The 13,739-nt window shown below is 38.5% G+C and overlaps 1 protein-coding gene across 1 annotated transcript in view; it reads right to left on the reverse strand.

Annotated features, from left to right (window-relative positions):
• The window catches only part of gsk3ba (glycogen synthase kinase 3 beta, genome duplicate a), a 179,183-nt gene extending 165,682 nt beyond the window's left edge, over window positions 1–13,501 (reverse strand). The window contains exon 1 of the mRNA XM_059968457.1: window positions 12,870–13,501. Coding sequence (XP_059824440.1) covers window positions 12,870–12,957 — 88 coding nt within the window. The 5' untranslated portion in view covers window positions 12,958–13,501. The remainder of the gene's footprint in view (window positions 1–12,869) is intronic.
• Between the last annotated feature and the right edge of the window lie 238 nt (window positions 13,502–13,739).

Below are 13,739 nucleotides of genomic sequence, written 5' to 3' on the forward strand. Positions count from 1 at the left end.
AGCATATGCAAGCTTTTACAGAAACATGGTTGAGAAATGGATTGGACTGGCTGTTAGTTCAATGTTCCAGAGTACTTATGCTACTGGTGCAAGAGTTGGAGGTAAAATAAGTTGTACCATTTACAAGAGAGAACATAATGGCAGTATTGAGCAGACATCCCACCTCTCCCGTATATTTATAGCGGCTCCCTGACACCCATAAATTATAAACAATATCCCAGAAATCGATTTTTTGGAGGGGGGGGGAAGAGGAAGAGCAAGAGGGAGAAGGAGCATCCTGATTGGTCTCTCTTTGTGCTAAGTAGACCTATCAGTTTTCTCTGTGGGCGGGCTTTACAGTCAACCTCAAAAATAATGAGTGTTGCTTGCTACACTGTTTGCAACAGTGACTTTTCTATTTCCCATGGTGGATTAAAATGTAAAAGACATGTTGAGGTGAGTTTAACAGGTGTCATTCATTCATTAGCATAGCTAATGTTATTTAAACTAGCTGGCTAGGTGCTAAGGAGCTACTCTATTGATGTCCTACATGATGAGGCCAAACTCCCTGTAGACTTGCTTAAAGTTGTATTGGAATAAAAAACGACTCTATGATAATATAAGTACATATTTTAATGTCACATTTTCTGCACATACCCAACTTGGTTTACAGGTCAGATAAAGTCACTAAACAAAGTATTACATACACCCTTGGAAGTTGACCGGGGGTGGGGGGGGGTTGGATATGGGGTCGCGGAGGGTGGGGGGGGGGGCGCGGTGAGGGTGCTCCCTCCCTTAAATGAGTTTTTGCAGGGTGGAATGTCTGCTTAAGGAAGATATTCTTGCAGAAACATCCACCAAGGCCACATGAATAAAACTTAGAGGTAATAAAAGGGGGAATCACTCAGATGGGAGTAAATTATAGCTCCAAGCTCAGTGGGAATTAGAAAATTAGAAAAGCACATATCAATGAATTCCGATTAATTGGGCTATCAGTTAGTTGGGACAGCAACTTATCTGGGGCAGCTCTTTAAGAACAAAAATTGATAGAGTAAATGGTAGGGATTCCATTCATTTATTTGGGACACTATGCTGCTTAATTAAGACAGGAGGTTGTTGTTGAACAGTTTCTAACTAGTGTCAGTGACATGCACTTTTGTGGCCATTAGACACTACACCATACTTGAAGCCAACAGTTTTTAAAATAGTGTCAGTTGCTTGTGCTTGTGTTCAAAAAGCAGTGATTTTTGTCACTGATTGTTGGCCAAAAATAAGCAGAAAAAACAAAATGATTTCACTACTTCAAGTTAGGAACTACCAAGAATTAAACTGTATTGATGATCATTTTGAATGGTACAATTAAAATGAAGATTCGGAGAATGCAATAGTCTAAAGTGTTGTTTGAAGGCAGTCCATTATTTGCATGACGTATCTGCGCTGATTTGTACATTCACAGTCAAAAGAACAAAGCAACATACAGTGGATGATTTCTTCTGTTGATAAGTATAGGAACAAATGCAGTTTTATAGTACTTTTAAGGTATTGGTAGTACTTGAATTTGCTCAATATTAATTTAAATACATGAATTGTTACTTAGTTAAATGACAGTTTGTCTCATTTATGCCATTTTAACTGTTTCCATGAAACTTCGGCAAATTGGAGAAGCTGCTAAATTGGGCCAGGATACACTGGTCCCGATGTATCCCAGTTAATCGGAATCGACTGTATTAGGAATATCACACAGAGATGTAGGAACAGCAGGACTGTAACCGAGGTGATTTTAAACTTCCCCAAAATTGACAGCGACTCCCTTAGTGCTAAGGGATTAGATTTGGCAGAATTAATTCAGTGCATTCAGGAAAGTTTTCTAAAGCAATATATAGAAAGTCCAACACTCAACCTTTTCTTATGAAATGATGCTAACCAAGTAATGGTTGATGAGTCAGTGGGGGAGAACTTCGGTATCAGTGACCATAACTCTAATAGCTCCTAGATACCCAAGGAAAAGGGTGTTTAGTCCTAACCTGGCCGAGGTGATGGGGGGGTGATGGAAAGCAAATTTCAATGGCATCAAAAAGGAACTCTCAAAAGTTGATTGGTTGGGACATTTTGCAGGTAAAGGGATAACTCATATGAGGGAAACTGTGATCAGCTGTTTAGAGTTGCTCTGCACTGAAGTAGGCCAACTCACCCATGCAAGACCAGCTAGTCTCACAGTCCTCTAAACCACTGATTCGCAATGGAGTTGGTTACATGCCCCAAGGGGGGGTATTAGGGAAAACAGAAGTAGTCAGGAAGAGGTTCAAGATTCTTTTGGGGATACGGGGGGGGGGGGGGGGGGGTCGGTAACTGCCACCCTAACTTGAGGCATAAGACTTGACTTAGCAGAGCAGGCACTTCCAAAAAAAAAATGATGGTGCACTGGAACACAGGAAGAACCATAGCTCTGCAGGCAGTGAGCACTCGTCATCACAATTCAGCAATCTCATCTGACCTTACCAAACAGACATTACTGGGAATGCACAAATTAGCGAGCAGGGTGCCCAACAGCTCTCCTCAACTTGCAGCATGGAATGTGTGCATGTAATTTAACAGTTGGCAAGTCAAGTACACCCCCTTAACTTTCTCTATAGATCTACTGAAAACAGGTCACGCAACGATACAATGCTAGCCGGAACAAAACTGTGAAATAGAGCCGATCAGTGAACTTGCCGACTCCGAGGATTCCTCTTGAAGCGTTCAAAGCAATCTCTGCTTTATATGTGCGGTTAAGAACCATCTTTGGGGATTGAGACCTTTTGTGACTAGTCAATCGCAATAAAGGTAGTACAAGGTAGCTTGCTAAACACTAGCTCTATGCCGACTAGCATTCAGATTCCAATCTGAATTATCAATGTAATTTTTACTGTTGTGATTGTCTTCACCTTCCCATTGTCGCTTCTTTGTGTGCCATTACCATCATTCCATCTGTGTCAACTCGCTGTCATTGTCAATATCTGATGGGCATTCCCAGTTTGTGACTTTTAATTTTAAATTTAGCCCCGTTAATGATGGATAAATATGTACAATGTGTCTGAAGGCAGTAAAGCCTTGAATTCTAATCCGGCTAAGAAACAAACTACAGATGTCAATACAGTGTTACATACCTGGAGTATGCTTTTATTCTGTTCCAGTCAGATCAGCAACATCCTATGTGTCTTATTTGTAATACTGTACTGTCTAATGAAGCCAAGAAGTCATCAAGATTACACAAAAACACTTCTGTAAAAGTCACCCTGAAAAGGCTACTTATGGTATTACTCAGTTCCAGAAGACGAAAGAAACATCTGAAAAGCTTTGCACACTCCAGTTATTTGCCAAGAAAGCTAAAAGCAACCTTGATTGTGGTCTCATTGCTTCTTGCAACATTTTCAAAATGATAGCAGTGTGGAAATCTCAAACAATTGGTGAAAGATTAATAATGCCTGCTGAATCAGAAGTGCTCACCACTGTTCTCAAAATAGAGACCAGAATTTTAAAATCAATTCCTCTGAGTAATAGCTTTGTAGCTCATCATATTGACAAAATGAGTGAAGACATTGAGTATCAACTATGCACAGAGCTACCAAAAGAAAACAGAATTTGGGATACAACTGGATGAGTCAACTGTGCGAGATAACGACGTATTGCTAATGGTATATGTACGGTTTATCAAAAATGGAAAAGTTTATGAAGAGATTATCTTTTTTAAAAAAAAGAAAAACAAATATCAACAATGAATCAATCTACAATGAGCTCAAAATGTATATTGAGGATAAAAGTATTCCAATTAGGAACATGATTTAATGTGCAACAGATGGAGCACCATATATGACAGGTCGCCATACTGGTTCAGTGGCATTTATGAAAAAAGAAATTCCAAGTCTGTTCGTAATCCATCATCAACATCTCAGAGTCAAAATCCTCAGCAGGCAACTTCTTTCAAGCGTGACTCTTGTAATATTTGCTAACAACAAAATAAAAGCTCATCCATTAAATAGCAAAATATTTCACCAGTTATGGCAAGACAATGATGAAGTGTTTGAATGTTTGCTTCTTCACACTGAGTGTGTTGGCTGTCAAAAGCCTGCTGCTTAAAATGTTTCTTGATCTTTTTGACACCGTGGTTGAATTTTTGCTCAACTCGAGTTTGGGAAAAGAGATTGAACTTCTACGTGGAGATGTACTGACCTGTATAACAAAATGAACATTCTAAATATGAAACTGCAGGGTGAGGATTTCAGGCAGAAAGTGCAGTCTCCACCTTTATTGGAAAATTGGAAATATACAGGCAAAACATTGGGAGAAGAATGTTCTCAGTTCCCCTGTATGGAAAGTATGGCGCTCTCTATCAGACGGTGATTTGCAAGAGTATTGCTTGCATCTGTAGTCACTTAAGGATTTTCTGAATCGATTCAAGGATTTGAATGATCTAGAAATTACAGAATGGGTAATTAACCTATTTCTTTACAAAGTGGAAGAAAGAGCTTGCAAGAAGAAATTATCGAAATTTAGAACAATGAAGAAGCAGAAAACGCTTTTCCAAAAAAAAAAATCAGCTTTTGTGATATGTGACTATCATGTCATATGAAGTTTCCTGGTCTTTGGAGAAGAGCCAAACTGCTCTTCATTGCACTTCCATCCTCCTACCTTGTTGAAAGAGGCTTCAATGCAGTGAACCATATACTCACAAAAAACAGAAACCTCTTGGACACTTGTTATGCGCGACGACTTAAGGCTTTTGCTGCCAGAACTTGAACCAGATATTTCAACTCTGTCTAAAAACCATCAAGGATCATATTGATATCAAAGCTCCTAAACAGTGCATAGGTACTGTGTAAGGTGGGCTTAAAGACAAATAAAAACTTAAAGCATAATTTTTCTCATGGGAGAAGTGGATAGTATATAGTGCCTAAGAGGGGAGCTGGCAAGTATGAAAGTCCTTTGGGGGGGGGGGGGGCTGTTGGGCTAAAAAAAAAGGTTGGGAAATACTGCTCTGAACCTTTCCCATCTATGAACTTGTTTAAATATATTTTGGCATGCCACAGCTGGGTCTTATCATTAAAAGTTCAAGGTAACTGTTTAACCAAAGTACATACATGTCACCATATACACCCTGGGATTCATTTTCTTATGGGCAAACCCAATAAATCCGTAATAGAACAACTATAATAGAATCAAATGAAAGACCACAGCAACTTGGGTACTCAGCCAGAGGACAAAAGACAACAAAACTGTGCAAATACAAGTTTTTACTCTGATAAGTGCAAACTGATGCATTTTGGGAAGATGGGGCTCTGCTGAGTGTAGTTAAGTGGAAAGGCCTTAGGGGAACAATACATGATCCCTGAAAGTTGCAACGCAGGTAGGTAGGGCAAAGGTGGATCTGGCAAGCCTGCATTCACTGGCTGGAGCATCATGTTACAGGTATTCAAAATGTTGAGTTAGGTTGTGCTTGGATTGCCACACTATAGGAAACATGATTATGCTAGAGAAGCTGCAGGAAAAATTCACAAGAATGTTGTCTGAACAAAAATATTTGAGGGCTTGAGTTATAAGGAAAGACTATATGGGCTGAGTCCGTTTTCCATAGAGCAAAAGAGGCTGAGAGGACAAATAAAATAATGAGAGATATAGATAGCCAGAATATGCTTCCCATAGCATAAGTGTCTAAATTGTAGAAGGCAAAGGTTTAAACCATGATAGAGGGCGATGTATCAGAAATGTAAATGTTTCATACAAAGAGTAGATGGTATCTGAAATGTGATGCCAGAAGGGGTGCTGGAGATGGGAACAGTAATAACATTTAAGCAGTCTCTGAGCAGGTACTTGAACAAAGGAATAAGGGGAAATGGAATTAATGCAAGCAAGTAGGATTAGTATAGATAGGCATGCTAGTCAGCATAGATGCAGTGTGCTGAAGGGCCTGTCTACACTGTACACTGATAACACTTAAATAGGCAACAGAGATGGTCATGGCCCTATTGTGAGTAAATGGGATTATTATTTGGACAAAGGGCTCAGTAAGTTTGTGTTGGGATAAAGGGCCCATTGTTCAGCTGCAAATTCTTGGACTCTACATAGTCTGGTCAGCTGGATAGAAAAGAGGTAAGGGGAACTTAATCAGAAATTATGCAAGGAAATGCAATGTAGAGGTACAAGTCAAGGAAATACACAATACAGAAGCAATTGAGAAGTATGAAAGAACAAAAGGACGTTGGAAAACGTCTATAGACACTTTATCAGAGCAGGTTAATAAGCTATTTAGTTTTAAGTTTTCATGTTTCATTATTTTCAACATTGGATCACAGTTGATTTAATTTGGCTTTTTTGACACTGAACAACAGAAAAGATTCTTTCGTGTCAAGAGATAACAAATTGGTCAAAATTAATTACGAATATAAAATACAAAAAAATTGATTGCTTAAGTATTCACCCCCTTCAAGTCAGTATTTAGTAGAAACACCTTAGGCCACAATTATCGCCTTGAGTCTATGGGGATAGATCTCTAACAGCTTTGCACATCTGGACACTGCATTTTCTTCCCCCCCCCCCCCCCCCCACCACCAATTCTTCTTTACAAAACTGTTGAAGCTGTGTCAGATTGCATGGGGATTGGGAGTGAACAGCCCTTTTCATGGCCGGCCACAAATTCCCAATTGGATTGAGGTCTGAACTCTGACTTGGCCACTCCAGAACATTAACTTCTAAGCTATTTTAAGCTGTTCCTGTGTAGCTTTGGCTTTACGCTTGGGGTTATTCTCCCAAATCACAGTTCTCTTGCAGACTGCAACAGATTTTCCTCCAGGATTTCCCAATATTTTGCTGCATTCACTTTTCCCTCTACCTTCACAAGTCTTCCAGGGACTGCTACACTGAAGCATCCCCACAGTATGATGCAGCCACCACCATGCTTCATGGCAAGGATGGTGTGATTTTGATTATGTGCATTGTTTCACTCAATTTTGGTTTCATCAAACAAAAGAACCTTCTTCCAGCTGACTTCAGTGTCTCCCACATGCCTTCTGGCAAACTCTAGCCAAAACTTAATCTGTGTTTTTCCCCCAACGGTGGCTTTCTCTTTGTCACTGTCCCATAAATCTATGACTGGTGAAGCACCCGGATAACAGTTGTTGGATGTGCAGTCCCTCCCATCTCAGCCACTGAAGCTTGTAACTCTTCCAGAGTTGTCATAGGTCTCTAGATGGCCTGCCTCACTGGACCCCTTCTTGCAGAGTCACTCAATTTTTGAGGATGGCCTGCACTAGGCAGATATTCAGCTGTGCTATTTTCTTTCCATCTCTTGATGATTGACTTAACTGTACTCTAAGGGATATTGAGTGACTTGGACATTTTCTTGTATCCATCTCCAGATGTGCTTTTCAATAACCTTTTTGTGGAGTTGTTTGGAGTGTTCTTTTATCTTCATAGTGTAGTTTTTGCCAGAATACTGACTTACCAGCAGTTGGACCTTCCAGATACAGGTGTACTTTTACTATCAATTGAAACGTTGATCTCCATTTATCTAATTAGGTGACTTCTAAAACCAAGTGGCTGCACCAGTAATGAGTTAATGTGTCATATTAAAGGCGGGAGAGGTGAATACTTATACAATCAATTATTTTGTGTTTTTTATTTGTGATTAATTTAGATCACTTTCTAGAGATCTGTTTTCACTTTGACATGAGTCTTTTCTGTTGATCAGTGTCAAAAAAGCCAAATTAAATCCACCAGGATTCAATGTTGTAAAACAATAAAACATGAAAACTTCCAAAGGAGATGAATACCTTTGTTTTAAAATGGGCACTGTAACAAGGCAGACAGAATTCTACAGATTGAATATAAAAGCATAGTGTTTGTGCCTTGCCTTGTGCCCTTAACTCCTGGTGGAGTTCTCAGGCGCCATCATGACAAGCTTTGCATCAGTTTGTTCCATCTGTCACAGTTGTGTGCCAGAGCCTGGGTCACCTCAAATGTTTTCCCTGTCCATTCTTTAATGTTGTCTGTCCATCTTTTCCTCTGTCTGCCTCTCCTTCATTTCCCCTCCACAGTTCCCTGTAGAAGGGTCTTTGCAAGGCCAATGGATCCTGTTACATGGCCGTACCATCTCAGCTTTCTTCTCTTTACTGTTGTGAAAAGGTCTTCACGAGGGCCAATGTGGTGCTGGATGGTCTTGTGGCCCTGCTCATTTGTGATGTGGTCCATGTACAAGATGCCCAAGATGTTGTGATAGCATCTCATTTCCAATGCCTGAATCTTCCTCTGTAGCTCTGCTGTGAGGGTCCGTGTCTTGCATGGGTACAGGAAGAGAGAATACCAATGCATACAGGAGTCTGATCTTGTACTTCATGGTGATCTTGTACTTCAAGCTCTCCCTCCATATTGCCTTAAGTTTGGATAGTGCAGTCATTGTCTGTGTAGTTCTTGCCAGGACTTCTGGTCTTGATCCTTCATCACTGATGATTGCCTCCATTTATTTGAACTGCTGCACTGTCTCAAGTTTCTGAGCATGGACTGAGATGTCTGTTGTGATGGCACCAGTGGCATTTGCCATGAGCTTGGTTTTCTCGGCACATATTTCCATTCCAAACTTTGTGGAGGCTCTGTCAAGATGGCTGACCAGGTTGGCCAGTTCATCCTCTTTTCCTGCAAGTCCATCAATGTCATCAGCAAATCTTAGGTTTGTGATGTTCCTCTGTCCGATGCTGACTGTGCCCACATGATCTTCAAGGGCATCACTCTTAATCCGTTCCAGGAAGACGTTGAAAAGAATGGGAGAGAGGAGGCAGCCCTGACGGACTCCTACAGAGGTATGGAACCACTTCCCAATGGTGCCCTGAGCGAGTACTGCACTGGTTGCCTTGGCGTAAAGCTGATGGATTGTATGAATCAGGTTCTGCCCCATGTTGAATTTCTTCATGGTGGCCCATAAGGCATCATGCCAGACTCTGTCAAACGCCAATTAACTCTCTCAGCATTTGTGCCAGAACTACATAAAGCACAAAGTTTGGTAACCACATTGCAAGAAAGACGTCAGTGCACTGGAAACGGGGCAATACAAATTTATGAGGGCATTTCCAAGTCTGGAAGATGATAGTTAGAAGTTTCGATCAGCAGGTATTGATTTATTTTGAATAACCTAGGAGAGATTTGATTGAGGTGCATAAGAATCAAGGACATAGAAAGTACAAGTTGGAAGGACCATTTCCTTTCACAAGGGGTTTAATTATTTTAAATCTATGCTCTACGTGTATTAGAATTAGAAAGAAAACAAGAAGAATATTTACCAGAGGATAAGGATCTTGAACTTTGAACAGTAACGGCAAAGACGATCATCACATTTTAAAAGTACTTCGATGTAGACCAACTGCTTAAACGTAGGATTAGTCAAGGTTGTTCTTTTTCAACCAGGACAGACATAATGAGTTGAATGGTTTTACAAATATTCTTTTACTCCAACTTTCCACCCAATGTCTTTATGGCTGCCATAAAGATAATACTGGCAGTTGGATCCCAATTATCTCAGACTCAGGGTACTGCTTGCACAAATTCCTTGAAGCTTCTTCCATCTTCACTTGCTTCAACTTCCTTCCATTTTTTTTCAGATGTGGAATCTCAAAGTTCATCACAGTACCCTTTTCCATTTACAATTCCTCAGGTAACAAGAGCAGCTCATGCCCACATGCAACAAATTCCATGGAATATTCAAGCTGGGCTGTAAGTACCAAATAACATTTTCACCACTCATCAGATAATGACTACCTTCAATGAAGCAGAACCTAAGCATCCAGCAATTTTAAAAATGTCCTCTGAAATTATCTAACCAAGTAAGCGACGGAAGCTTAAAATGATCTTCTTACCTAATATCCAAGTTCATGGACTTTTAAGTAAAGGTCATTCAATGGCAATAGAAAGGAAAGTTCATTTTTTCTCAAGACAAAGTATTAGAATATTCAATTACCACCCCATTTGTTATTAATTTGTTTTAAATCATGTTAAATTTCAAATTAAATTAGCCAACCACTTTAAAACCAAATTAACCTGTAGACAGGAATCCCAATAAAACTATTTAACAGAAAGACAAATGGAAGTTTGTAAAAATAAACAATGTATTGAAACATTGAGCGCTTGTCATTTTGGCACATACGTTACTAACATGAACTACAAGATGTCAAGTGAAAGTTGATCCAATAAATTGTACAGAAAATACATGAAGTACAGCAGTATTTGCAAACTTCTGAAGACGTGGCAATTAACTGAATACAGACATAACTGATTTGCCGACTGAAATCTCATTTTAAAATACTAGCATTATATTTAATATCGCTAACTTCCAAATTTCCACTCAGTTCCAACACATTCATGGCTATTTGTTTTACTCCTGCTTCCAGACCACCAGGTGCTAGTTAAGAAGTGATATAGTGCAATTTCATCCTTGCATATGCACCTCCAGAGAGAGTGAACTGGATTCACGCAGACTGATTAAGACCCGGAAGCTTGGTCAATCTGAGAGCTCTAATGGCAACTGCATTGCCAAACATCAGAACATCCAAGAGAAATCTGCAATCAACCTCCAACCTTTGCATTTGTATTGCTTAATCCTACTGGAAATGATGAATTAAATAACATTTTCTTCAAAACTGTTCTTAACTAAAAACATTAATACTCTAATATGCCTCATCAAGTTCACTGTATTTACCCTAAAGATAATACTTGGCTGTTCATTTGATAAAGAAACAGATAACTGGAAACTCAACTTTATTTTAGTTTCATTGGTTCTGCAACAAAAAAAAACACAAAATCTATTAAGTGAATTGAGGCAGATTCAAACAGCTTAAAAGATTTAAAAATCAGCATAACCTCCTCTTTCTTGCTTAAATTCCAGTAATAGAGAAGATGAGATACACATTTTATTATAGCTTATAATAGATTTCCACTGAGTGATTACTATTTCTTAAAAATGAAGTTAAACAGTCCCCACTTGATAAATATGTATGAAAATCTGTTAATAGCACATTTTACATCGTCTTATCAATTAGCTATTAGCAATTTCTGAAAAATGGGCAGCAAATTCATGTTTCAAAAACTGTACTCAAATACTAAACGAGCATAACAATTTGTACATCAAACTCACTGATCACAAGTGCTTCATTACAAGGATAGTTTGGGACATGTTGGTTTGAGCATTTCCCTGATCGCCACTGGAGGTATTAGGAAAGCAAAGAAACTCCTTAAAGGAAAAAAAATGAGGGAAATAAAGGAGTTGGGAAAGAGCAATGGTGTCAACTATGCTCTGTTGATATCAGATTTGAAGTCAAAGTGCTGAAAGTTAAGTACTTACAAAAAGGATTACAGGAAACCATTTTTCCCCACATCACCTAACATGTCATAGATACAGCAGCTTCTTGGCCAAGATTATAAAGTAACATAGACCATGGATCTAGCTTGTCTCTTGGCTTTATTTAACTCAGCTACATGGTATTAGGTAATTTTATATGCTTTTCTATAAAATGCCCTGCTTTTAAGCCTAGAGATAAAAGATGAATACTTTGAGCAGGACTCTTGTATGTGAAAATATTTGACAATATTGTTTTTCCACTATTATCTTCCTTTAGAAGAAATTCAGCCTACAGTTTAAAATTTATAAAGAAATGCAATTGAGAATTAAGCTCTCGTATAGATGTGAATATTTGCGATATATAGTATAATCTTCACAAAAGTTGCATTCTGCTACTTTATAGGCTTTCAGAAGTGATATACTAGTAGTTTATAAAATAGCAATATATAACTATTTTCATTAAAATTATGAAAAACTAGATTTTTCTGTTTCTGGACATAAAATCAGAGACAACCCCTTATAAAAATACTATGAAATATGAACAGTGGAAATTTTACAACTTTTCAACTTTACAGTTATGAGAGATCATTCTTACACACCCACTCTTCACATAAGCCTCAAATATTTCCTTAACATTCATGATGGGGAATATGTGGGTTGCACATCTATAGCATGGATACTACCAATGATGCTTCATCAATTAAGTAGTCAACTTTTTATTAAATTCTTCTACTGGGTTAACAAAAATAGTGAAATGGTGAATTGTAGAAAATTAGTGCAATAATTTACTAATCTGTCCTTACAATACATTGCATTTTCTCAAATGAGAAATTCTTTAAACTTTACATGCTTACAATGTAAAACCTAGTTAATATATCAAACAAAACTCAAACCTAACCAAAAATATTATATCTCAAATGGTAACTCACTGAAATAAATCAACTAAATAATGGTTGATTAAAAGAACTGAATGGCACATGATTATTAAATTCTTAATAATTATATTAAGTTATTGCTGTTCTAACCAATCCAGTAGATATGTAGATATAGCAAAACCTGAAAATGGATCATCAAAATGGTCAAAATTGATTGGTTGTTCAATAAAGTTATTCTAATACTTGCCTCCCGTCTACCCGTCAGCAATGTCAGAAATCCATTCCAACAGCTTTAGGAATAATGAGAAATGTGAAATGGACATTAATGTTAATGGAACTCTAATTGTTCACCAAGTTAAATGAAAAAGTCCACTACTAGTTTCAATACATCGTTGAACAGATTAAACTTTTGTACAGATTTTAAAGAGACAGAAATAAAATGTATATGAATAATGGCTTGTGGTCAGAAATCTTTATGATCGGAGGCAGGCAGACCAGGCCAAACCAGGCCAGTCTTTATTTTTCTAAATTAACATAGCATGTTACTCAATTAATCAACCTAATATTGATCACGAAATCGATTATTCGCTCGATTGATAATATTTCCAAGATGATGAAGCTAAAATATAAAGAAAATCATTTCGTTAAAATGTACTTACTGCTGACTTTCATGCTCCCAAAAGCAGACGGCTGCTGCACAGGTTTGCAGCTCTCAGCAAAAGACGTTGTCCTGGGTCGACCACTCATGATTACTTTAAAGCGACATCTAATTTTTCAAACATATATTTTTTAAAGACTCTTCTATGATCCTTTAGTTTCTTTCCCCTCTTTCTTAATTTTAATCCTGTCCACCAGGTTTCATCGCGATAATTTTTCCCAGACAAATTAGTTGTGTATATTTTTTTCTATTCGTCTTACAAAACGAATCGCCAGAAATAAATCTGAATAATTTCAGAACTCCACATTGATCTTGACTGAGCTCAATGCAGGATGGTGGTGGTGATGATGGTGGTGGTGGTGGTGGTTCCTGCCATGGCGGATCCTTCAGTTCAATTCAATCCTGAGGTAATTTTTTTCTTTTAATTTCTCGACTTATCTTTTTCAGACTTTAAAAGCCCATTCGCACCTCATTTATCAGACGATAAAAAATTAAAACGATTTCTGGAGGGGGAACCAGTGTTCTTACCCAAATTAAAACGGTTAAAACCCCTCCCTAATTCACTCGGCTGTCTTTGTACTATTTTTTTGCCTGGCTCTTTCTCCCCCTTACTGCAGCTGTAACCTCTTGGTCAATCTAACTTGGTGCCGGGGCGTTATGATTGACTTTAGGGAGTAACCATTCACAGAAAGCGTCGAAGACATTAGCGTCACTCTAGCTGCGCTCACAGCCAATTGGTGAGGGTGGGTGTTGCTTAAGGGGCTTATCAAGTTCGGTTGACTGACAGCGACGGGGAAACTGTCCGTCAGCCTCGAATTGCCCTTCCCCTCCTCGTTTGTCTTCGCCAGCCAATGAAATTCCGCGATCGGTC

This window comes from Hypanus sabinus, chromosome 4 (assembly GCF_030144855.1).
Source record: "Hypanus sabinus isolate sHypSab1 chromosome 4, sHypSab1.hap1, whole genome shotgun sequence".
Lineage (NCBI taxonomy): Eukaryota > Metazoa > Chordata > Chondrichthyes > Myliobatiformes > Dasyatidae > Hypanus > Hypanus sabinus.